Below are 26,118 nucleotides of genomic sequence, written 5' to 3'. Positions count from 1 at the left end.
GTGAAACTGTAGATGAAATTTTACTGTAAATACACCAGAGTGTCAACCGATATAATTTAAAATGAGACTTTAATTTTGAAGCAAAGCCACAAAACAGGGATGGGTTTCCTCTGGACCAGCAGTACCCTGTGTATTTACACGGATGCAGGGCATACGGAAAAGTCAGGCTACTTCTCTTTTTCACTCCTTGTGGCCGGCAGGTTTGAAGGGATGTGGTGGTTCTACATCCATCGGTAGACAAAGCCAAGTCGACAGTAGCATTAATAGTGCAACATTTTAGGTTTTCAAACGGGTCCTTTCCAGTGGCCATGATTCCTGTCTCCGTGGGGCTTACAGTCTACGGCAGGGTTTCTGAGCCTCAGCAGTACCGACCTCGGGCCAGACAATTCTCTGCTCCTGGGGGGCTGTCGTGTGCGCTGCTGGACGTTTAGCAGCATCCCTGGCTGCATCCAGGAGACGCCGGGAGTACTTCCTTCCCGAGTTATGACAACCAAGATGGTCCTCAGATAATGCCAAATGTCCCCTGGAAGGCCAGTCGCCCCCAGCTAAAAACCACTGGTCTAAAGGGGGCGATGGAGATTCGTCAAAGAAAGACACATGTGCAGCTGGTATCACACGCCCGGATGGAATGGATGGTCAGGAGGAGAAGTACGCAGTGTTTTCCAAGCATATTATGGGAGGATGTGGCCCAGGCTTTGGTAGAGACTCCCTTGAGTCTGCCTGAGAGCTGACAGAGAAGTGGAGATCAACGGGAGGGAGGGAGGGCATGTCGAGGGACCACAGCAGGGGGAAGGCCTGAGGGGCTGGATGGAGGCACAGAGAACTAGGCAAGAGGCAAGCATTAACCGGTGGAGCTGCAAAGACCCCATACCCCAAAAGCCAAGTCTGGTCTTGATCCTATGGGCACCGGGAAACGAGAGAGATCTAAACCAGAGAACGACGCAAGCAGGTTTGCACTCTTCAAGATCCCTTGAGCTTCCACCTCCCGGTAGAAGAACCTGGAGGAGCCAGGAGGGAAGGGGGGAGGCAGTGAAGAGGTGCTGTGGGTGGCCAGGCTTGCAGACCAGAGAGAGGATCCGAGAATGGCGGGATCTAGAGCAAAGAGGTAAAACTGAGAGGCCCAGTGAGGTGCCGGCCTAGGAAGAGTGTGAGGGAGAGGAGGGCAGTGAGGACCACACTCCGCCTTGGGGTGCAGGAGGTGAGCAACACCGGAGGAGATGGGTCAGGCTCCAGGGCTTGGTTCTGGCATCTCCCAGAGACACAATTACATGGCCAGCAGCCTACCGCGAGCCACACTCCCCTATTTTCCAACCGAGAGCCCCAAGCCCAAGGCTGCCCAGGGGAGCAGGATGGCTTTCCTGCCAGAGATACACGGGCCCAGCTTTAAGGACCTGGCTGCTGGAGAAAAGCGGAGATTGGTTTTGACAGGGAGGCACCCTTTTGCTCTGCAAATGCCAAATCACGCTTCAGCAGGAGAGATTCACTTTGTGCGACTGAGACAAGAAGGAAGGGCTAAATTGATGAGGCATTCCCACTGCCCCTCAGAACCCCGGGAGGCATCTTGCTGCCTACCGTGCAAATGCCACCAGCACAGGGACATCAAACAAGCAATCTGAAAGGGAGGCCCGCAGCGAGACGCTAGGGGGCAGTGACAGCAGGAGGACACTAGGTGGCGCTAACATACCGCTTTTAAATACCCCAACTGCCTATGTGGCTGGTAGTTTCTCAAGACAGAGCACGGGCGGGGGAGGGGGGAGAGAGAGGAATCAAGGAAAGATCTACACCCCATCTTTCCAGGTGCCAATAATGAACCCAGGAGATTCATATATTGGAAAGCTTCCATATCTTACAGTGATGACCATGTCAAATTTCCTGATTTCTACATCTCTTCTCACCTCCTACCATGTTCTTATTTAAACTCCCTTATTCTGAAGACATCACTCCTCTGCTCCAATTAGTGGTGAGCTGTATGGGGATGCATATATCTCCAAGAGTTACATCATAATCACATAAATAATTCTATCACCCACATGCGGATGCAACCATTCTTCTTATTTATTCTTTCAAATTAAAATAGCTCAGTTTTTCTTTGCTGATTAAGATGATTCATGTTAATGTTTTAAAAGGAAACCCAAGTAATACAAAAAGAAGAAAGCTAAAAAAAAATCACCTCAAATCCCAGAATCTAGAGATAACCACTGTTAACTTTCTGGGGATCTCACATTCCCGTATCTCTTCGTGCACATGTAAAAGCACATGCACGCAATTTGATGTAAATGGGATATGGTTTTACATTATAGTTGTTACACTGCTGTTGTGTTTAACCCACTAAGTCATGGAAATATTTCCTTGTCAATAAAGAGAGCTTGCGTTTTTCACTGTTTTGAATGAACCTGCAGAGGTACAGAAGCCCACCGTCTCAATGTACGAGAAAAAAATGTATGTACACTTAAAGTCAAAACCTTTTATTTGAAACTAGCACTTTAAGTTTTTAAATGCTGAGATTATCAGTTAACATCCCATTTTGGAGAATCTGTGGGTGACGTTGACAACTAGGGAGAATCTTTGTCCAATAGGACCTTCCTAAAAAAAAAAAAATTATGTGAGTGTAACTGACATACTATGTTACATCAATTTCAGGTATATGACAATGTACTAGACAATGTACTGAGTGAGGCTCACAAAGGAGGCAGGTCAGACCTCTAATGAGACCACCCACTCAGATGGAACCTCACTGAGGCGCCTCCAGAGGGCCCCCGCTTGTCCCAGACTACATACTGAAGCATGCAGTAGCATTTACAGGCTGAGGAGCTCTGTCCCACCTGAGACGAGCAGGCAGAGAAGAAATTTTTCTCTCTCCATCTATCTCCACCACCGCCCTGAGAGGGAGGGTTTTTCTGGGCCAGATTTGCAGAGTACTAGAAGGACCAACAACAGGAGTTGGCAAACTTTTTTGGTCAAGGGCCAGACAGCAAATGTTTCCAGCTTTTCCAACCGCACAGTCTCTGTTGCAAATAGTAAACTCAGCCTTTGAAGTGCAAAACCAGCTCAGGCGGTATGCAGAGGAACGAGTGTGGCTGTGCTCCAGTAAACCTTTATTCCCGGACACTACATTCCAATTTCACAGGACTTTCTTCTTTCTTTTCTTTTTATCTGCAGAGCTAGATACCAAGTCGTCTATATTAGTCATTTTTAATTCAATTTATTTAAACTTAAAAATAGTTCACTGGGTGTTGTACAGAAACCAATTTGACAATAAATTTCATATTAAAAAATAAATAAAATCACCTTTTTTTACCAATAAATAAATAAATAAACAAACAATAAAAAAATTAAAAAAAATAGTTCACACATTTGATTTTCAGGCGTTAGGAAATCTTGGGTGTTTTTTCAACTGTTCAAAATTAAAAAAAAAAAATTATTCCTAACTCATGGTTGTACAAAAGTGGTCAAGTTCTGGCCTGTAGGTCACTGGTTTGCTGATCCTTGATCTGGAAAATAAAGGGAGGCCAAGCTTTTATCTGAAGACGCTTGCGTTCTTAGCACTGAATTCCGCCTCTCAACACAGCCTGAGAGGTCCACTCGGCCTCAGAGAGGTCCACTCGGCCTCAGAGTGGAGACTCTTCTGTGTGCAATTATATTATTTACTTTGCTGAATGTCTTTGGTAAGTAATCTACCTCCCCACCAGAATGGAAACTCCAAGAGGCTAGCATCTTTCCTGTCTTGTCTGCCGCATTATCCCTGGTGGTGAAGACTGAGCTTGACCCAGGGTGCCTGGTAGTTCGGTCCACTGAATGTCTGGCTCTTGATTTCGGCTCAGGTCATGATCTCACGGTTCCTGGGGGATCGAGCCCTGCGTCGGGCTCTGCACGAATAGTGTGCAGCCTGCTTGGGATTCTCTCTCTCTGTCCTTCCCCTGCTTGCATTCTCTCTCTCAAAATTAATAAATAAACTCACAAAGCACAGAGCCTGACACAGAGCAGGCCCTCAATAAATACTGCCAGAATGAGTGGCATGTTGGGTGGGTGGGTTCCTCTGCTGTCCATGTTCCGTGTGCCATCACCCCCGCCATGCCTGCCATTTTCTTCCACTCTTCTCTCTGGCCAGCAACCCCTCTGCCCCCCACCCGGCTTCCCTGAGGGTCTTGATCCAACCTCACAGTTCCCCTCTGACATCTCTGTGCTCCCAGGGCCCCTCTGCTCCCCATTTTAACTTGCCCATCACATGTGTCCCCCTCAGCTGTCCACTTCTCCGTCCCTGTGACAGGACTGTAAGTACCTGCAGGGCATGGACCACACTCTTCATCACTAATGCCCTCAGCAGGGCCTCAAATTTCATTCACAGAATGAAGGAAGGCATTCTGCTCTCCAGTCAGGACCACTGGTAAAGTTCCCATGTACAGAATCAGTGCCACACAATCCATCTCTGGGATCACTTCAGGGCCTCAAGTTCGTAGGAAGACCCTGTCCCTAGACTCACACCTTCCGCAGGGGGGATGTTTGCCCATCAAAAAAAAAAAAAAAAAAAAAGTTCAGTCTACAGAGGTGACAAAACTCCCAGGACGCTCGGAGGCTGGGGGAGGTGGAGTGACCAGGTGCCTTCCAAACAATAGGCAAGGAAGGAGACAACACATTATTGTGCTCTGTGTTGTCAACTTTTGCTGGCTTTTTCAGTGATGGAAACCCTTCTTTCCAAAAAACACCCCTGAAAATTCAAAATGTAAAACAGAGCATTACAGAATTGTATGGCACACTCTGGAAAAGCTGGTATAATAAAGCACAGACTTTGGAGCCAGCCTCCTGCACAGTATTCTCGTTAATAAAATGGGTATTCTCGTTAATACCTGGCAATACCCTCCTCACGGGGTTGGGGTGACGATGATAGTGACTACTGGGGCTGAACAGGAATCTCTAAGACTCACAGCCAGTGGCAAATATAGGGGCAAGCTACTGGGCTCACATGGCACTTTAAAAATTGGCATACCCTGGGGCGTCTGGGCGGCTCGGTCGGCTCAGCGTCCGACCTCGGCTCAGGTCATGATCTCACGGCCCGTGAGTTCGAGCCCCGCATCGGGCTCTGTGCTGACAGCTCAGAGCCTGGAGCCTGTTTCAGATTCTGCGTCTCCCTCTCTCTCTCTGCCCCTCCCCCTCTCACGCTCTGTCCCCCCCCCCCAAAAAATAAACATTTTTAAAAATTGGCCTATGTTACATGCACAGCTGGATTTTTATATCGAGTCTCCATCCACATGAAGACCACAGCAGCCTCCCCTGCAGAGTGGGGGTGTGTGTGCTCAGTTTTGCCCCAATCCCTGCCTCTCCCCACGGCCTTGGCCCAGCTCACTTCACCCACAGCTGCCGGGCCCCCAAGGCCAGGTGAGTTTTCCCCTGGTCTAAAACGAGCACCAGGAGCACGGTCCTAGGCACGCAACAGGCGCCCAGCCCGGCACCCTTGACAATGGCCATGGCAAACTGCACCTAACACAGGGAGTCGGCCAGTCGTCTTTTACACAAAATCGAAGCCTGTTAACCATGGGGGAGGTACCACACCCAGCTCTCTAAACAAATACTCCCCTGTGAGGTGCTCCCGACACCACCCTTCCCCTTCTCGGGGGCCTGATTATGTCTGATTGCTTTTTCACAGGCAGCTCGGATGATGTTCGGTGCCAGCTCTGAGAATTTCTGCCTTCGTTCTCAACCACCTTTAATTATGATCCCAGACTTCGTTAAATAATGAAGAGGCTTCTTAGCAGAGCACCCAAGGTCCTCTGATTCTAAATCAATGTCAAGGATATCTTCTCAGTGGTTCTTACAAAATGGTAGTTTCCCCCATTCCCACCCCCACCCCTTTTCATTCTGGGTGTTTGATAAACTAATGTGACAGGCTCTGTTTCGAGGTCGGTGGTAACTTGCAAGGGCCTGAAACTATTGAGGGACCTCCTCCCTGCACCCCCCCTCCCACCCTGAGTTTCACGCCCGAGGCAATAGGCTGATTACTGATCAGGAATCAAAGGGGCAGCACTGCTCAAAACACAGCAACGTGGTACAGATGCACTATTTCATGATGTTTTCAACAGAAATGAAACAGCTGCCTGGGGCCGGGGGCTGAGGCAGGGGGACTCTGTGGCATGCTCTACCACACAGGGTGGTACCAGCTTAGCCCAAACCGGCTGAGGATCACAGGGTCTCAAGATCCCTGCCCCAGGGACCTGCCAGGCAGGGAGAGCGGACAGTAGTACGATGTCCTCTTGAGCAGAAGGGACGCACTCAAGTGGCACAGAGCCATGGGGCCTCGCCTCTGACAGCTTAAGCGCCTGTCATTTCTTTATCGCCCCAGCCCAGCTCAAGAACCCTTGAATATGGAGTCCTTTAGGGGAAATTTCCAAAGAAATGGCCTCAGGGAAGGAGTTTTCTTTTTGAAGGGTTGAATCAAAGAGGTCTAGGTAAACACAAATCCCCCAAAGCAGGCTATGTAGGACTTCAAACCCAGTATCTTGGTGCTCTGGGGGTGTCACCTCCCCTGCCCTCACCAAGGGCTTATGAATGAGAAACTGTTTGGCCAAAGTGGCAGAACCGGGAAGGATGAAATTAAAGCAGAGCCCTAGCTCTGGCATTTTTGGGTTTTATGGCATCCGAATAATGTCCATTTGGAGCTGCCGGCTGCCAAGCACATGCGAGGGCCAGGCTCCACGCCTTCATCTTGATAACCCATGCATGCGTAACTGAATCCAAGAGGTGGGTTCAATTATTCTCCCCGTTAAAGATGAATGAGGACACGGGGTCCAGAGACACCAAGTCACCGGGCTGGGCCAACGCCACAGAGAGGGAGGAGGGCTGAGAACTGGAACCCAGTCTGTCTGATTCCAAACCAGAGTGGGTGAGCGACGGGAAGCTCATGTATGTCCTATCCACAGACACCTCCCACATCGGCTCTCTCTTCTACGAGATGGTAGTAAAAAGTCAGGAGGGCTATTCAAGGCTTAAGAGGTGAAACTGGTCGCACACAGGCACGACGCGTGGCTACTGCAGCCTCAGGGCTGTGACTTCCTCCTCCACTCCCCTTCCCCTCCCCTCCTTGTTCTCAATGACACATGAGAGTGTAGGGTCTCTTGACAAGTTCCAGAGCAGCTTCCAACTCCTTTGAGAATGGATGAATGGATGGATGGAGCCCAATCCCCACTCTCCCTATCAGAAATGCAGCCTACATTTGTGGTCCCCCAAACCATCATGGGGATGCTGGAACTATGTGGGGTGGTGCAAGCTGTCCACCACCAGGGCCTTTACTCTGTGCGTTTCGGTGCTGCCATTGCAGTATAACAAGTCCTATCTGATGAGCCTGGCGCTGGGCTGAGTTAGTGTATTTCACAAACCATGTCATGAAATCCTCTCTGTAATTCTATGGGGCCCCTGGCTCCATCGTTACACCCCTGTTTTTATTTTATTTTCTGTTTATTTATTTGTGTGTGAGAGAGAAAGACAGAGCATGAGCAGGGGAGGGGCAGAGAGAGAGGGAGACACAGAATCCGAAGCAGGCTCCAGGCTCTGTGCTGGTCAACACAGAGCCCGACAGGGGGCTCGAACTCACGAGCTGTGAGATCATCACCTGGGCCGAAGTCAGATGCTCAACCGACTGAGCCACCCAGGTGCCCCATGTTACCCCTGTTTTAGAATCAGAGATCCAAAATGGTCATCCATTCACTTTTTCACTTTGGAGGCAGACTGCTTTGGTTCTAGACAGACCAGCTGTATAGTCTTGGGTAACACATGGTGAAGCTTTTGGGTAAGTGCAGGAAATGCACAAGCACGTGCTGACTGATGTATAGAAAGTGTGCTATAAGAAATCGCTACTGTTAAATATTTACTGAGCACCTATTATGCACCAGGACACTGACCAGGAACTAGGGATAGAGGTGAACACAAGTGGACATGGTCCTTGACCTCCTGGAGATTACATCCCAGAGGGAGAAACACATCAACCACTTAATCCCCCTAAAAGAGAGTTCTTAATTTAGGGCTTCTTAGTGGCTCTAGATAGAATGCACAGAAATCTGGGAACTTGGATGGGAAAAAATATACTTTTATTTTCACTGATCTCTATCTAAAATTTAGCATTTCCTTCCATTTCAAATGCTGGCAACAAAGTATAGTAGTAGTAATTAGCAGGACCTGGGGGACATCACCAATAGAAATCACAGATCTATTTCTGCTAGATTACAGTTGTTGCCAATATCTCAAATCTTCCTCATGCTCATTATTATTTCAAAATTACAATGGTTATTAGACCTGCTGCTAGATTTTATAATTTAATGCCTTCATCAAGAAGCAGATAAATTACTATATTATAATTAGTTTTTTTTTGATAATATCTGAGGATAATTGGCTTCCTTGGTAATCTATTTTACTTTATTTTATGCATCTAAAAACCATCAATATGAGAAGAAGTCTATGGGATTCACCAGATGGCTGAAGGGTCCATGGCATTCACAGGTTAAACGTAACTACAAAAACATTATTCTGCACAAAGATTTAATAAGGGACCCTGACCCAGGTTTGGGGGATGGGTTAGCAAAGATTTACTGAGAAGAGTGATGTTTGGACTGAAATCTGAACAAGAGTAGGGTTTATGAAGTGAACAGGAAGGAAGGAGGCATAGATACGTCAAACAGAAAAAAATAAAAAACACAGCTTGTGCAAAGGCCCTGCAGTTAGAAAATTGGAAAGAAAACTAGTAGGGCTGGCAAGTAGGGGATGAGGAGAATGGTCCAAGACCAGGTCTCAAAGCTAGTAGCGTTGGAGCCAGAGTTCACCCCTGGGTGGGTCTCACTAGAGGCCAGACTTTGCTGGACGGCCACTTTCTTATGAGGTGAGAGACTCAGGGGCACAGTGGCCCCGACATTCTATGGTGTCTTAACTAAAGCAAACAGTAACCTGTTGCGAGATAACAGAAAACATGTACATTCGTCTCTACCCCTGGGTCCTGACACAGAGCTCCTAAAACCCTTGCAACTTTCCAAGTGGTAAGAGCACTGAGAGGATCTCTTGTTCTAACGTTTGTTTCTGACCTCATCCCTGACAGAGGGCTCCTGATACTCTGGTGAACATCTAAGTCATAACATGCTCCTAACCCCACTGGGATAGAAACTCCTCCACTGGGGACCCTCCCAGGCCTCACCCTATGTATCTCTTCATCTGGCTGCTCATCTCTATCCTTTATCACATGCTTTCATAAATTGGTAAGCATAATTAGGTGTTTCCCCTAGAGAGGCACTCTAGCAAATCAATCAAACCAAAGAGGGGGTAGTAGGAACCTGTGATTTGAAGCCAAGTTGGACAGAAGCTATGGGTAACCTGGGGATCTACTACTTGTGACTGGCATCTGAAGTGGGGTGTGTGTATCTCTTGGGACTGAGCCCTCAATCTGTGGGATCTGACAGTGTATCTCCAGGTAGACAGCATCAGAACCGAGTTAAGTTTGTAGGACATCTAGCTGGTGTCGCAGAATTGACTGATTGGGGAAAAGCCACCCCACATTTGGTGACCCGAAGTGCCCAAAGTAAGGTATTCTGTGTAAAAGTAAGAGGCGCGCACACACACACACACACACACACACACACACACACACACACAGGAGGTAGAGAACTGGGTTTCCCCTAAGCAGGAGGGAGAGCAAATTTTTCTATTGTATCTGTGGAATTCTTTTCCACACCACCCAATGACATCCCCTCCGTTCCCATGAACGAGCCCTGGCATGCAAGTCAGTTTCTCAGCCACCAACTGAGTATTAGGCAGAACTACCGTGGAAGACAGCAAATTCGCAAGCATTCTTATCCCATCAGCTTGTCTCTGCTGTGCATGTAACAGAGCCACACGCTCAAAATACAACGGCAGCAGCCAGTGTTCCGGAAGGCAGAAGGAGAAATTCAATTCTCCAGTCCTCCAAGCACGCGGTTTTGACTTTCCCATATTATGCTGTTCCCGACCTCTCCCACCTCCTCGGAGTCTTTTTTCCTATGTGATATCCCTCTTCCTCTGAGAGTTTAAAGGCCATGGGAGGTGTCCATGTCCTATGCAGGAAAAAGCATTGTTCAGCTTGGCGCTAAGGGAGGCGGCAAAGTTCAGAATGATGCATATTCCCAGCTCCACTTGACAACAGCAGCTTCTCAGACACTGGGTGGGAGACCAGACTCCAGGTACTTCCCTCCCTTTCAAGTGTAAGACGCTGTGATTTCCTGCCAAAAGGGCAAAGTGGACCTGTCCCACTTGAATTGAGCACAGCATCCTTTCCACACAGTACCACTTAACTCTCGCTTCTCCCTCTGCCCTGCTCTAGTCCTGGGCTCCCGATGGAGGTCTGCACCAGATTACCAGTGTGCAGCTCTAGGGGGAACAAAAGTGTTGGAGCTGGGTTTTCTCTGGCCTGACCTCCTACTTCCTATCACTGAAATGCTGTTATGGCCTCGTTGATTTCCGACGCTTTAAATCTCTGACTCTTCCTTGGCATCTGTTTCTCTTATTTGAGCTCAGTTCTGGCTCAGGGCATGAGCTCCACTGTTTGGCTTTCAACCTCATTTCAAACCCCAGATGTGGCATCTGCACCAACTGGCCATGTGGTTAGGACGGTCCTCTGTGGGATGGCACCAGGGGCTCCCAGACCTGGGCACTGGCCTCAAGTAGCCACTGGTGAGCCTGGCCAAGAGGACCAAGAGGAGAACAGGGAGCCTGCCACTTACAAGGAGAGAGAGACCAGGCTATGAACAGGTAGCACCCCAGGGGGAAATGACCTCTTCAACACACAGGAAGGACTAAGCTACCCGGTCTCTTGGCTGCCCTTGGCGTAAGGATCCACATGCCCTGAGGAGACCAGGCTTCTAGCTGGTTGCGGGAACCAACAGTTTTAAGTGATTGGTACACTCCTTACTGAGAAGGCTTTGCTGACGCCAGCCCATAAGCATAGAAACCACAGGGCTCCACACACTTGATGATACCTATTAACATTTAGTGTCAGATGTGTAGGTAGCATCTTTTCATCATAGACACAGATTTGAAATGGCACAGCCAAGACGCTCATTACAACTGCTCAGACCATTGCTTTGGAATCACAAAGCCAGTCAAGAGAGGGCCCAGGAGTGAAGCCCACAGCCAGAAGGACCACTGGCTATGTCAGGAAAGTAACAGAAAAAGACGCCTCCACAGGAAGCCTCTCACTACTGTGCCTTTACACGTGATCTTTGATTATCAGGACCCAGGGACTGGGGAGGTAAGAGGTTTCTTACACCCCGAGAAATCCAAGGGTTCTGCCCACGTTCCTTGTATCTGAGAAGAAACAGCCTCAACTAAAGCATGTTTGTTTGTGGAATAGTCAGTGGGAAGGATGGGGAAGAAAGTCTGTCTCCCCACTACATTCCTTCTGTGACTCCACGGAGATGCTCGCAAACACCTCGGAGCCTCATGCTTCACGGGCTGTGAATGCTAGTTAGTGACAGAAAGGGGAAGCTTGTCGCTCTGGGAGGAAGGATGCTGGTGGCCTTTATTAATTTCCAGATTACTGTTCACAAGCTCCACAGTGTCCACACAAATAAACACAATGTCAGGGAAGATTTTTCTAGAGAGCAAAGAAAAGCTGAAGCTGTAGGAGGGTTGCTAAGTTGGCCTTTAAGATCAAACTATGCCTATCTGCCTGGAAACAGAGAGGATTAAGTAATTAGGTAATATTTATAAAGTGTGAAAACGACAGACAGCCCCTGGTGTCTGTTACCAGTATCCGCTCACTAGCTCTCAAGCCATAACAGCAGTTGTGCTGGAAGCATCTTGACACGAGTGCCTGCCATGTTAAGTGCCACCGTTCTCTGCTTTTAGGTGTGGGTAGAGTGCTTGTTTCTCGGGACGGAGAGGAAAGCCCTCTGTCCATGTTTTGTTGAGATGAACACTTCCATCCAAATAGTTTATGGTCAAAGCAGGAGATGGCTTCCCAAATCTCAGGGGCCTCTCTGATTTCAGGGCCGGTGGGGGGGGGGTGTGGAATCCTACATCAAATGTCAATGTCTAGCTATGCTCCTCCTGTTAGAGGACCTAGCCTGGCCTAGATCATAAATGCTCCAATTGTACCAACCCTTGTGGTAAGAATCCTTTAATTCCTGGCCACCTGGCATGTAAGGATTAGCTTAGTCCATCTAATCATCCTTCCCTCCTTCCCATCCATCCATCCATCCATCCATCCATCCATCCACCCACCCTTCCTCCCATCCATTCTTGCATCCATCCACCCTCCCTCCCATCCCATCTTCCATCCATCCACCCATTCATCCATCCACCCACCCTTCCTCCCATCCATTCTTGCATCCATCTACCCTCCCTCCCATCCCATCTCCATCCATCCACCCATTCATCCATCCACCCACCCTTCCTCCCATCCATTCTTGCATCCATCCACCCTCCCTCCCATCCCATCTTCCATCCATCCACCCATTCATCCATCCTCCCACCCTTCCTCCCATCCATTCTTCCATCCATCCACCCATCCATCCATCCATCCACCCATCCACCCTTCCTCCCATCCACCCTCCCTCCCATCCCATCTTCCATCCATCCATCTATCCATCCATCTATCCATCCATCCATCCACCCTCCCACCCTTCCTCCCATCCATTCTTCCATCCATCCACTCATCCATCCATCCATCCATCCATCCACCCACCCACCCTTCCTCCCATCCATTCTTCCATCCATCCACCCTCCCTCCCATCCCATCTTCCATCCATCCACCCATCCATCCATACATCCATCCATCCATCCTTCCTCCCACCCTCCCTCCCATCCATCCTCCCATCCATCCATCCATCCTTCCTCCCACCCTTCCTCCCATCCATCCTCCCATCCATCTACCCATCCATCCATCCATCCATCCATCCATCCATCCTCCTACCCTCCTTCCCATCCATCCTTCCTCCCACCCTCCCTCCCATCCCATCTTCCATCCATCCACCCATTCATCCATCCTCCCATTCATCCATCCTTCCTCCCACCCTTCCTCCCATCCATCCACCCATTCATCCATCCTCCCACCCCCCTCCCATCCAATCTTCCATCCATCCACCCATCTAGTTAAATACTGATTGAGGAGCCAACAGTGAGCACTGCACCCTCTCTAGCAAAAAAGAAATAAAAAGAGCTAGACGTTAGGGGGAGAAACATACAACTTAATGTAAAACTCCAACTGAGATAAGTGTGAAAGAGAAAGGGACTGACACCCTGTTACAAGCAGCTGGACCAAGGCAGTCAGGAAACTTCCATGGGGAAGGTACCCTACAGCTGGGCTATGGAGGCTGAGGAGGGGTGGATTAGGTACAGAGGTGAGGGAAGGGGTACAGGCTGTTGGGACTGGGTGTGGGGGTGAACTGATATGCAGGACGCCAAGGGAAATGAAGTGCAAGATGGGGCTGGAGAGGGGGCCTGGACGGGCACCGTGTAAGGATTGTGGATTTCACTGGAAAGGTGTGAAGACATTCCAGCAGCCTGGGTTTGCATTTGTACCAGGAAGAGAGCCTGGTCCCCTTATTTTGAAATGTGTTCTCCGGTGATCATGTCACATATAATAGTTTGTCCTGAGCATCCAAAGAAGCCACTGCTGACCTACAGACAAGAAAGTATAATTATTTGCAGAGAACCTCCCACTGCAGGCTCTATACTCTTTCTTCCCTAAATTATTTCATTTTAAAGGTCAAAGCCAAGGAGGGGATTATGATTATTATTTCTATTTTACAGAAAAAGAAGCCAAGACTTGGGTATTAACTTGAGCAAGCATGCACGAGAGTAAATGGTTTTGAGTCCAGGTTTGCTGAACTCCAAAATCTATACTTTTACCCATCACTTTATATTGTCTCATTCATTCATTCATTCGTTCATTCATTCATTCATTCCTTTCATGAGCGAAAGATGACTATCCACCCACTATGTCCTAGGTACTGTGTCAGGCTCTGTTGATCCAATGATGCACAACACCCTCAGCCTAGGAGGCCCTACCATCCAGATCAAGCGGGTGTACTGACCCACCCAGGGAATAACCCTGTGATCAAAGCCTCAGTAGCCTATGCCCTAAACACCAAAGAAAACCCACCAAAACAAGCAAAGCAGATAAAGACAGAGCCCAGTGATTTCTTTTAGGATGATAAACCCGATGTTTAGGAAGAATACCCAATCCCCACAAGAATGTTTATTTTTGAAGCTCTTTTGTTCAGAGAGGGAGTAATACACTGTGTTTTCAAGCCACCTCATGACATTTAAAACAAAGAGGCCACTGCTTGTAGATTCATTTTGAAGCTGGAAATCCCTTGCTGCAAAGACTGCTGCATTTGGACATATGAAAATCCTGGTTCGCATCTCAGCTCTCCCACTTCCTGGCTGAGAGGCTCTGGATGCTTCCTTGCTCTGAGTCTCAGAACCCTCACATGTGTTAAAACACACAAGAGTGTGTTTCTCTTTTTTGCTCACCCCCACCTAATCTCCATCCTAACGATTAGTAAATCTCAGAGGCTCTACTCCAAAATCCATTCCCAATGGATCACTTCAACCTCTACCAGGATCACCGTCATGCAACCACTGTTATCCTGCAGGGAATATGTCTATTTGTCACCTCTTGGTCTTACAAGTTATATCCTAAGCCTTCTGCAAACATTTTTCACATAGCAGAGAGACAGGCTTAAAAACCTGTTCGGATCATTCCACAGCCCTTCTTCAAACTCTCCAAAGGCTTCCCACTGCCATACGAATACCAAGAGAAGTCTTTTCCAGACTTGACCCTTGCCCATCTCTCCACGCTGGTTCCCATGCCTCAGAGCCTTCACAAATGACCTTTCCCTCTGAGAATTTTGCAGGGCTGGCTCCTTATCACCTTGTGTCCTACCCAGGGAAGATCTCATCCCCAATGCCTCCCCACACTCTACTACTCTTAGAATACTACCTAATTTGATCCTCAGAACACTGAAGCTTTATCATTGTCAGCTGACTTGTTTATTTCTTTCTCCACATTAAAACATAAGGACCATGATGAGGGACCCTTCTCCCTTGTTACCTTTATTTCTAGTGCCTAGAACTTGTTCATTGTACATGATCAATGAATATTTGATAAATGAAAAGTGAAATAAAAAGTGGCCGAGATGGTTTTCAGGATTAAAACAACATATGAACGGAAGAAGCCAGCCTAACATTTGGCACATAAAAACCCCCACATATTGGGGCAGCTGGGGGGCTCATTGGGTTAAGTGTCTGACTCTTGATTTTGGCTCAGGCCATGATCTCAAGATTTTGTGGGTTCAAGCCCTGTGTCGGGCTCTGTGCTGACAGCATAGAGTCTGCTTGGGATTCTCTCTCTCCCTCTCTTTCTGCCCCTCTTCTGCTCATGCACACACATGAGTGTGCATGTGCTCTCTCTCTCTCAAAAATAAATAATAAATGAACATTAAAAGAAACCCACATAGCCTGCTTAACCACAGGTGCTTCTGGCGCTTGGCTTCTAGAGTCAACAAGCTCCCCAAAGGTGGATGAAGATGGCTAACATATGGAAAGAAATTCACTGGCTACGTAAGCAAAAGTAGTCAATGCTACATTAAATGGCTACAAATATCAACTTCATGTCAACCAATCAAAGGCAACTGGTACCAACCCTTTACATATTTACATAAAGTGACAGTAATCATGGGATGCCTAAGCATGTAAAAATGTCTGAGACAGCATGGGCATGACCTTCAAAAGTATGAGAACCTCGGATGCTGGAGAATCCTAAAAACAGCCCTACTTTTTTGCCTTCTTTTTTAATCACTTCTCAGGTTAAAAAGTAATGGTTAATGATAGTTATTTTTAAAAGAAGGAGGTTAAAAACACTCCATTTTTTAAAGTGTAAGAATGTGTTTTTCTTAGCACTTTTCTGCGCTGGAAATTTCTGGAAGTAACAAGATAACTTTTTGGAACAGTTTCTGGGAGGACAGCTGTGTACAAAGGAATTTAATGCCCGTGTCAGAGCTTCTTTTAATAAGATAAAGTAATTCAAGCTCATTAATTTGGTATGTAGAAATGATTAAACTGAAAATAGAATATTAATATTTTCTCCCAAAATAGCAAAAAACCCCACAACTTTCAATGTCAAACTTTTTAAGAGCAATCATGGCTTTACTTCTTTGTTTGCTAATTTGGGTGGGTAATGTGATGCTCTTTCTCAACGTATTCGGATTTAAAATAGGCTACTTACTGAGACATTCTCACACAGTCCTATATGTTCTTAAAAACTGCTTTTGACCAAAACAGGAAGCAATCTTTACCATTGAAAATGTAGCTAAAAAAGAGATCCCTCCATCAGCAGAAGCAAAGACCATTCTTCAAAAAACATGGCATCAGCTCAGGAGACTGGAGGGCACACAGGCAGTCCAGTGCCCTCACCATTTCCTTTGCTTTTATTACATTAGGCAGTGTCACTTTAATTAAGCCATCAAATCAAATTATCAGATCAAGTGGTTTTGATTCCACTGTGGTTTGAACAGGTTTCGTTAAATTAATAAACCATATGTTTCATGTTGTTGGAAGGAAAGTTATTTTTCCTCCATTCACTGTTCCAAAAGTCTTCACAATAGATAGTATTCAGCACTTAATCACCGAATGTTCTTCCATGTGTCTGGGATGTGCTGCAGAATAACTGAAATGACAGCCCATTAAATCCTAAAGTCCGTCCAAGTTATTTACCGACAAAGGGCAGAGTGGAGAATTGGATGTCCCTTGAACAATCCACCGAGCCTAAATATTGTTTCCATTTACTGGAACTTAAAGCTTTATATTTTTTATGGGTGACATCCATTATAAGTCTTTCTTCAGCAACAATACAATATTGAGATGACTTTTCCTCCTTTCCTTTGGTGTTGTACATGGCCATGCATCTAGTGCTGGCACTGAAAAGCTTGATTCTGTTTTCTCTGTTCCAGTATGTCCAATCATCCTGACAGCAGGGCATGATGGGGACGCATTAACTCAGGCACTCCTCACGGTGCTGCTCAATGAACACCAGGTAATGATCACAGCCAGGGGAATGAGGGAGGTACAGGGCTATAATCAGTTCACTAAGGTTCTCTTACATCGTGGCCGTGAAAGATGACCAGGTGTTAAGGTGACTTGGTAAGTGGTTGGTCACTGAGTCAATAAATATCTAATTGGCCCTAAGGTCTTGCAGTGGAATGGGAAAATAGAACCAACCAATGCCTCACGATCATGGTCACAGCCATCTTTAAGACAGAAAATATTTACGTCAAACTAAGCCTGTGAGTGAGTTTTTCCACCTTAGTTTGAGCCATCCTCTAGAGCACCAGTTGGTAAATCTGGTCTGCTGCTGGGGTGCCTGAGTGGCTCAGTCAGTTAAGCATCTGACTTTGGCTCAGGTCATGATCTCGTGGTTCGTGAGTTCAAGTACCGTGTCAGGCTCTGTGCTGACAGTTCAGAGCCGGGAGCCTGCTTCCGATTCTGTATGTCCCTCTCTGCCCCTCCCCTACTCACACTCTGTCTCTCTGTCTCTCAAAAGTAAATAAACATTAAAAAAAATTAAAAAAGATCTGGCCCGCTGCCTATTCTCGTGAACAAGATGTTTTGGGAAGACATTTTCTACACCCATTCATTTGCATATTGTCCATGGCTGCCTTCATGCCAGAGAGGCAGAGCTGAGTAAATGGCCTCTATCCGGTCCTTAACAAAGAAAGCTTACTGACCCTTCCCTTCTGTAATTAATTTATTTTCCCTTCTTCTGTAATAACAGCACAATAAATGCACAGCTCCGTAATCAACACTGTAGCTCTCTTAGGCATTGGAAGTTTCCAATAGTGATCAGAGAGAGAATGCCAATCAGACAGGTTTTATTTATTTATTTTTTTAATTACCAGAAGATTACAGAACACCATCCGTCTCTTTTTGAAATCTTTTTTGCAGAAGACTAGAGAAGAGAGAGGGACTCTGCCTGTGTATTGGGACTCTTTACTGCATACATGTCAAAGGTCTAAGGTCAATCTAAGTCCTCTAGGCTGCCTACTGACGGCGAGTATTTGTGCCTGGCTTTTGGCCCACAGAGCCATGGAATTAGGTGAATTTTCTTGGAGATAAAAAAGGAGGAGCATTTGGTTATGTAGACTACGATTCCATGAAATGTGCATTTAAAAACAAACAGGGACGTCAATAGTCACTGGGGAAATGCAAATCAACACTATTTCACATCCACTGGGATGGCTAACGTAAAAAAAGACACATAGCACCTGTTGGTGAGGTTGTGCAGAAATCCCATACACTGCGGATGGGAATGCAAACTGGTGCACTGGATTTGGAAAATCGGTTCGCAGTTCCTCCAAACTTGAAAACTGGAGTTACCGTATGACTCCGTTACCTACTCCAGGCTATATACCCAAGAGAACTGAAAACACACATCCACACAAGGACCGAACGTGAACGTTCACAGCAGCATTACCGACAATGGCCAAAAAGTAGAAAAAAATTCAAACATCTATCAATTGATCAGCAGGTAAACAAAATGTGGTATATCCATATAATGATATATTATTTGGCCATAAAATGGAAAATTCTGATACATATTCCACCATGGATGAACCTGGAAAATAGTATGCTGAACTATTATGCTAAAAGAAGCCTGAGATAGGGGCGCCTGGGTGGTTTAGTCAGTTAAGTGTCCGACTTCGGCTCAGGTCATGATCTCACAGTTCGTGAGTAAGAGCCCTGCGTCAGGCTTTGTGCTGGCAGCTCAGAGCCTGGAGCCTGCTTCGGAGTCTGTGTCTTCCTCTCTCTCTGCTCTTCCCTTACTCACGCTCTGTCTCTGTCTCTCAAAAATAAACGTTAAAAAAATTAAAAAAAAAAAACATTTAAAAGAAGCCCGAGACAAAAAACCATATATTGTATGATTGCGTTTGTATGAAATATTTAGAACAGGCAAATCCATAGAGACAGAAAGCACATGAGTGGTTGCATGTGCTGGGAATGCGGGCGGGGCAGGAGAAAGAAAGGGAAGAAGGAGTGACTGCTACTGGGTATGGAGTTTCGTTTGGGGGGTGATAATAATGTTCTGGAAGTAGATAGTAGTGACGACTGCACAACTCTGTGAATATACTAAAAACCAATGAAGGGCACACTTTAATTTTTTTTTTTTTTTTTTTTTTTTTTTTAAATTTTTTTTTTTCAACGTTTATTTATTTTTGGGACAGAGAGAGACAGAGCATGAACGGGGGAGGGGCAGAGAGAGAGGGAGACACAGAATCAGAAACAGGCTCCAGGCTCTGAGCCATCAGCCCAGAGCCCGACGCGGGGCTCGAACTCCCGGACCGCGAGATCGTGACCTGGCTGAAGTCGGACGCTTAACCGACTGCGCCACCCAGGCGCCCCACTTTAATTTTTTTTTAAGTTCATTTATTTTGAGAGAGAGAGAGAGAGAGAGTGTGAGAGACAGACAACGCAAGTGCAAGTGGGAGAAGGGCAGAGAGAGAAAGAAGAATTCCAAGCAGGCACAGCGCTGTCAGCATGGAGCCCAACAGGGGGCTTAAACTCATGAACCATAAGATCATGACCTGAGCAGAAATCAAGAGTCAGAAGCTTAACCGACTGAGCCACTCAGGCTCAGCTTTTACGTGAAGTGCGCACTTTAAAAAAATGAATGTCAGGGGCGCCTGGGTGGCTCAGTCGGCCTCAGTCGGCTCAGGTCATGACCTCATGCTTCATGAGTTTGAGCCCGACATCGGGTTCTGTGCTGACAGCTCAGAGCCCAGAGCCTGCTTCGGATTCTGTGTCTCCCTCTCTCTCTGCCCCTTTCCCACTCATGCTCTGTCTCTGTCTCAAAAACAAATAAAGATTTTAAAAAAATCAAACAAAACAACACCCCCCGCCAAATATTATAATATGTGAATTAAATCTCAATAAAGCTGTTACTAAAAACAAACAAACAAACAAACAAATAGGTTTTATTGTTACTGAGTGATAAAAAGGAATGAGCCCATGACACAGGCTATAACATGGATAAATTTTAAAATCTTTATGTCAAGTAAGTGAAAGATAAAAGCAGATCAGAGAGAGGTTGCTTCAAGTTGGGGATAGGAGAAAGAAGTGACTGCAAAGGGTTGTGAAGGAACTTTTTGGAGTGATGAAAATGTTCTAAAACTGGATTACATAGCTACATAACTGTAGCTATACATTTAGTAAAAATTATTGAATTGTACATCTATAACCGCTGGATTTTACGGCATATACATTACCCCATCAAAAAACCCAGGAAACCCTGACAGACTGCAACCAGAAGCGGAACATGGTACATACAGTCACTCCGGGACCCCGTGTAGCGGCACGTAACCGAATCCGAACACGTATGTGTACTCCAGGCTGCCTCCATTCTACCCCCAGGTTCATACCGAAGAGAGGTATGTCTGTATGCTGATCAAAAGGCATGGTCGAGAATTTTCATCATCATCAAACTGTGGAAACAATCCACACACTCATGGATACTAAAGTGGATGAATAAATTCAGGTGGAGTCTCACAGTGAAATTTGGCAGTTAAGAACAAACCACAACTACAGGGAACAGCAGAGATGACCCTCAAAACCACTGCAGAGCAAAAAAAAAAAAAAAAAAAAAAAAAAAAAAGCAAGACACAAAAAAGGACAGAATAGATAATTCTATTGCTATGAAACTGAACAACAGGCAAAGCTAATTCATGGTCTTGGTTACCCTTGGGAATGGACAGTTACTAGCAAGGAGACGGAGACGTTCCTGGGAAGCTGTTGGTGTTAGCCTCCTGACCTGGGTGTTGCTATTCTAGTGTATTCGGTTTGTGAACATGCATCAGGCTGTGTATGTGTTATGTGTGCACTTTTCTGTATGTTACACTCCAATAACATGTCTAAAAAACAAATAGGACTGCACCTACATCTTTCTCTGCCTCCACAGCGATCAAAAAACATTTTAATAGTCACACGTTTTAGGAGTAAGCAATAGACCCTAGGATAATTGCAACAAAGCCTTGTAGAATGAAAAACTGATTCCCTGATTTAAGGATGGGTCCATGGCTCTGCTCAAATTCAGAGAAAGTCCATTTCATAGAAGATCTTGCTCCCTTTGACAATTTAATGTGACAGAAACCATGATCTTCTCTAACTTTTTTGGGTAGTAAGGGCCATGCATTCGCTCTGCACAGGTGATATATCGTATAACTCAGCTCATTAAAACAATTTTTTTAATGTTTACTTATTTTTGAGAGAGAGAGAGAAAACAAACCCAAAGCAGGCTCCAGGCTCTGAGTTGTCAGCACAGAGCCCAACACAGAACTTGAACCCATAAGCTGTGAGATCACGACCTGAGCTGAAGTCGGAGGCTTAACCAACTGAGCCACCCAGGTGCCCTCTGGCCTGTTTTTTAGCAAAAAACTTTGTAACTGTCATAACCTCAGCAACTGTAGCTACCAGACCTTGTATTCACTTGTGATATAAATTCATCATCCCCTACACATCCTCGGCATTCACCTCTCACAAAATCCCAAAGAGATTCTTCTTTTCCCAAGCAAGTTCTCTTGGATAAAAGCTTTTGAGTTTGGTCGTTTTATTTTTAGCTTGGTTAAAAAACAAAATGAGCCCAAGTGAGGTCTGTTATGCCAGCCAACCTAAGACGTTTTACAGGTTTGCATGCTTCCTAACCCTCCCATTGTTCCCAGCCGACAAACGGTGCCCTTGACAAAGTGTCGGCTCCAAATTACTTGAATCTCAAGCGTTTCTTGATGGGATCTGGCCACACACTAGCTTCTCTCACCATCCTCAGACAAAATCACACAGACAGGAAGGAAATGATCACATTCTTAAGCTCCCTTTCCTCTTCTTTTAGCTCCTTTTCAGACATATGATCCGGGAAAATGGGCTCATTCTTATCATCAAAGTGCACATCAATGCGGTTATTTGTGGAATATAATCGCATTCCCCCTACAAATTCCCCCTATGTGCCTACAAAGGTCATATGCCAGTAAACTGGTCCTTCTTATTGGGGGTGGGGGCACTCTTAAAACAAAACATTCCCGTGTAACTTACCCCACTAAAAATACCACAGTCTGTCCAGTGTTGATAAGAGACACCAGCCCTTCCCATACTACCCAAGCTCACAACTTGTGAGGAGAGCACTGGCTTGGGAAAGAGGCAGTTCTTCACACCCAAAGAAAGTTCCTTCTTATTCCTTCCTCCCTCCCAAGTATTGGGACTTGGATTAGCCATATTCTCTGAGTGTTTCCCGAGCTCTAAGTCATAATGAGGACAAGTCACAGAGCCCGAGGTTGAGCCATGAGGGCAGAATCAGACTTTTTCGTCTCCTGGGAGAGAAATATATCTTCAGTTCCCAAGAGAATGTAGCAATGGAAAGGAGGAAGATGCCTGAAAACAATAAACTCATGTGTATCAGATACAGTAATCAAGCTGTAAAATAATGGTTTCAAAAAGGCCACGTGATGTCTGGTAGGGGTGGAGAGCCTGAGGGGGAGGGAGGTCTTGCCTGGTGTGGAGGTGGGTAAGGACACCATAGAGTGGAGTGCTGGGGGCAAGTCAAAGGCTATTGAGGCAATATCCCAATCTCAATGGGCAGACGGGTAAAAAGTAAGACACCCCAAAGCTTTCTGTAGACATTAACCCGTTAGTGTTGACGTTACAAGGTAAAAATACCGATAGAATGACTGACACATCGCTAGTCAAAAGGGCAGTTTTGAACATACAGCTACTTAACCGGGGAGGTACTGCCACAAATGCTTCTATTTATCACCCAGACAAGTCTCTTTTTGCAGAGCAACATATGCTCTCAATACCGAGTTCCAACTCTTGGCTGTTGCCGAACTCCTTTTCATTCGAAGTAATTTAGGATAAGGAATCTTGCTCTGGGCAAGAGCGTGTAATCCAAACATACCTTTAGAGGCTTCTGTCCCCAGTGGGTTTTCTAAGAAGTCTGTCATGTCATGGTTCCAGGCGTCGCGGACCGCAGACTTGGACACCACCCTGTCATTCAGCCCTTGCTGCGGTCGGAAGTTATTTCTCAGATACTCCACCGACTTGACATGGTCCTGCTGCTCCGTAGTGAAGATGGAATAAAAAGCCTCGAGCTGAACCGAGAACCAGAGAGGGAAGGGAAAACAAGACCACCGATGAGAAAAGCTAAGTGGTACAAGGTGGGTGGGGGTGACAAGAACACCAAATGCCAGGACTTGCCCAAGGCCGAGTCGGACAAGCCCAGCAGGACCCAGGTTGCCTGATGGAGTCACTGTCGACAGGCTTATCTGGCTGCGGTTTCTGTCGTGCCAGCCAACCAGTGGAACACTCCACCGGAGGGCTGTACGGAACTCTCTTAGTTGGGGTCTCGGAAAAGAGTTCCGGTCCCTCTGCTGTGCCCCCTGGCAAGACCGTTAGTATTCTGGGGAGGAGCTCAAAGTTACGGTGAAGCTGGCAGGTTCTGGAGCCAGACTACCCGGATGGCAATTCTGACTCCACAGCTCAACCACTCTGTGGCCCCGAGAAAGTTGCCTAACTGCTCTGAGCCTCAAGTGTTCCTCAATAAAGTCGTGATAATTATAGCAGCATCTACCCCGATCGGGTGTGTGCCAGGACTAAATGAGATAATCTGTGTGCAGTGCTTAAAACAGTTCCTGGCACGTTAAGACTCGATAAAGACTAGTGACTGAATTCTTACTAAGCATCTTCTTACATACGTACTAGAGATCGAGTACACAGCAAAGCTGCTAAGGCTTAAAGCTGCTGGATGCAAGGCTTGTGAAGTAAACTGCCCAGTTTCACCATTTACCAGATGGGTAACCATAGTCAAACTCTTAAAGGTTTCTGTAACTCAAGTTTCCATATCTGTAAAAGACATCTATTACTAGTAGCTATCTTATAAAATTATGGAAAGGACTAAAATGTCTGGAAATTATTTAGCAGCCAGTAAGCCCATAGTAAAGGTTAGCTGCTATCACTTTCATTAATATTATTAAAAAACACTTCCGACAAGATTACCGGCCACACTTTTATGGAAAAGCGAAGAAAAAATAATCAGGACTCCAGGATCATACGTCCATTATCAAAAAGGATCTTCTGTGGCCATCAATCTTCTGTTCATTAAAAAAAAAAAAAAACAAAAAAAAAACAACAAAGTAATTTCAGGGGTACCTGGCTGGCTCAGTCCTTTAAGCATCTGACTTTGGCTCAGGTCATCATCTCACGGTCTGTGAGTTTGAGCCCCACGTCAGGTTCTGTGCTGACAGCTCAGAGTCTGGAACCTGCTTCTGATTCTGTGTCTCCCTCTCTCTCTGACCTTCTCCTGCTCACTCAATCTCTCTCTCTCTCTCTCAAAAATAAATAAACACTGGGTCGCCTGGGTGGCTCAGTTGGTTGAGTGTCCGACTTTGGCTCAGGTCATGATCTCATGGTTCGTGAGTTCAAGCCCCACATCGGGCTCTGTGGTGACAGCTCAAAGCCTGGAGCCTGCTTCCAATTCTGTGTCTCTGGCTCTCTCTGCCCCTCTCCTGCTCATACTCTGTCTCTGTCTCTCTCTCTCAAAAATAAACATTAAAAAAATAATAAGAATAAACATACAAATCAAAACCACAATGAGATACCACCTTACACCTGTTAGAATGGCTAACATTAACAACTCAGGCAACGACAGATGTCGGCAAGGATGCAGAGAAAGAGGATCTCTCTTGCATTGTTGGTGGGAATGCAAGCTGGTGCAGCCACTCTGGAAAATAGTATGGAGGTTCCTCAAAAAACTAAAAATTGAACTACCCTACAACCCAGCAATGGCACTACTAGGCATTTATCCACGGGATACAGGTGTGCTGTTTCGAAGGGACACATGCACCCCCATGTTTCTAGCAGCACTATCAACAACAGCCAAAGTATGGAAAGAGCCCAAATGTCCATCGATCGATGAATGGATAAAGAAGATGTGGTATACATATACAATGGAGTATTACTCGGCAATCAAAAAGAATGAAATCTTGCCATTTGCAACTACATGGATGGAACTGGAGGGTATTATGCTAAGTGAAATTAATCAGAGAAAGACAAAAATCATGACTTCACTCATATGAGGACTTTAAGAGACAAAACAGATGAACATAAGGGAAGGGAAACAAAAATAATATAAAAACAGGGAGGGGGACAAAACACAAGAGACTCATAAATATGGAGAGCAAACAGAGTGTTACTGGAGGGAGTGTGGGGGTGGGGTGGGCTAAATGGGAGAAGATTAAGGAATCTACTCCTGAAAGCATTGTTGCACTATATGCTAACCAATTTGGATGTAAATTTTAAAAAAATAAAAAATAAAATTTAAAAAAAATTGTGAAAATAAATAAATAAACATTAAAAAGATTTTTTTTAAGGATTTAAAAAAAAACAAAGCAATTTTATGATATAAGAGAAATGAAGCTGAGAATGGGTAACAGAGATGTGTTCTCAGTGGACCAGAAAGTTATCCTGGTCACCAAAGAAATAAAGTTAATCTAAAACGTCCAGCCATGGAAAATACTAACGCCTGAGGGATGGAATGAAAAAGAGAGACACTGAATGAACTCTTCCTGGCCCATTTGGCTCCCTGAATACCAAATCAGAATGCTTTCTTAGGACAGAATTACAACGTGAAAGATGTTAGATGCTTCCCAAGAGGGCACTGAGTGGCTGTCCTAGGCTTTGGGGGACAAGAAGGTGGCCAATACCAATGTGTAAAATAAACAAGAACAATATGACCGGGTGTCTTTCTGTGCCCCCTTCCCCTTTTTTTAATGTAGGCTCCATGCCCAACATGTGGCTTGAACTCACAACCCTGAGATCAAGAGTCACATGCTCTACTGACTGAGCCGGCCAGGCCTCTCCAATCTGGGTTTCTGGATGGTAATCTCGAGGCCTGGAACTAACCCCAGTGCTTCTCAAACTGCTTCAGAGAATGTCACAAAAATTGACCTGCTTGATCTGAAACTCACTCTCTTTGCATGAGAAAGCAATGATCATAGTGACCGTAGCCAAGAGAAATCATTTAAGTACCTGGATTCACCTATCAGTCCACCTCCCCTCCAATTCTCCTGCAAA

The 26,118-nt window shown here is 46.0% G+C and overlaps 1 protein-coding gene across 1 annotated transcript in view; it reads right to left on the bottom strand.

Annotated features, from left to right (window-relative positions):
* The window catches only part of PTPRG (protein tyrosine phosphatase receptor type G), a 578,709-nt gene that overhangs the window by 110,629 nt on the left and 441,962 nt on the right, over nucleotides 1–26,118 (bottom strand). The window contains exon 8 of the mRNA XM_047095189.1: nucleotides 22,946–23,138. Coding sequence (XP_046951145.1) covers nucleotides 22,946–23,138 — 193 coding nt within the window. The remainder of the gene's footprint in view (nucleotides 1–22,945; nucleotides 23,139–26,118) is intronic.

Source organism: Lynx rufus, unplaced genomic scaffold (genome assembly GCF_022079265.1).
Source record: "Lynx rufus isolate CCGP_SWC_20201006 ecotype Redwood Valley unplaced genomic scaffold, mLynRuf1.p SCAF_4, whole genome shotgun sequence".
Taxonomy (NCBI): domain Eukaryota; kingdom Metazoa; phylum Chordata; class Mammalia; order Carnivora; family Felidae; genus Lynx; species Lynx rufus.
This window is presented reverse-complemented; position numbering and strand designations above follow the sequence as displayed.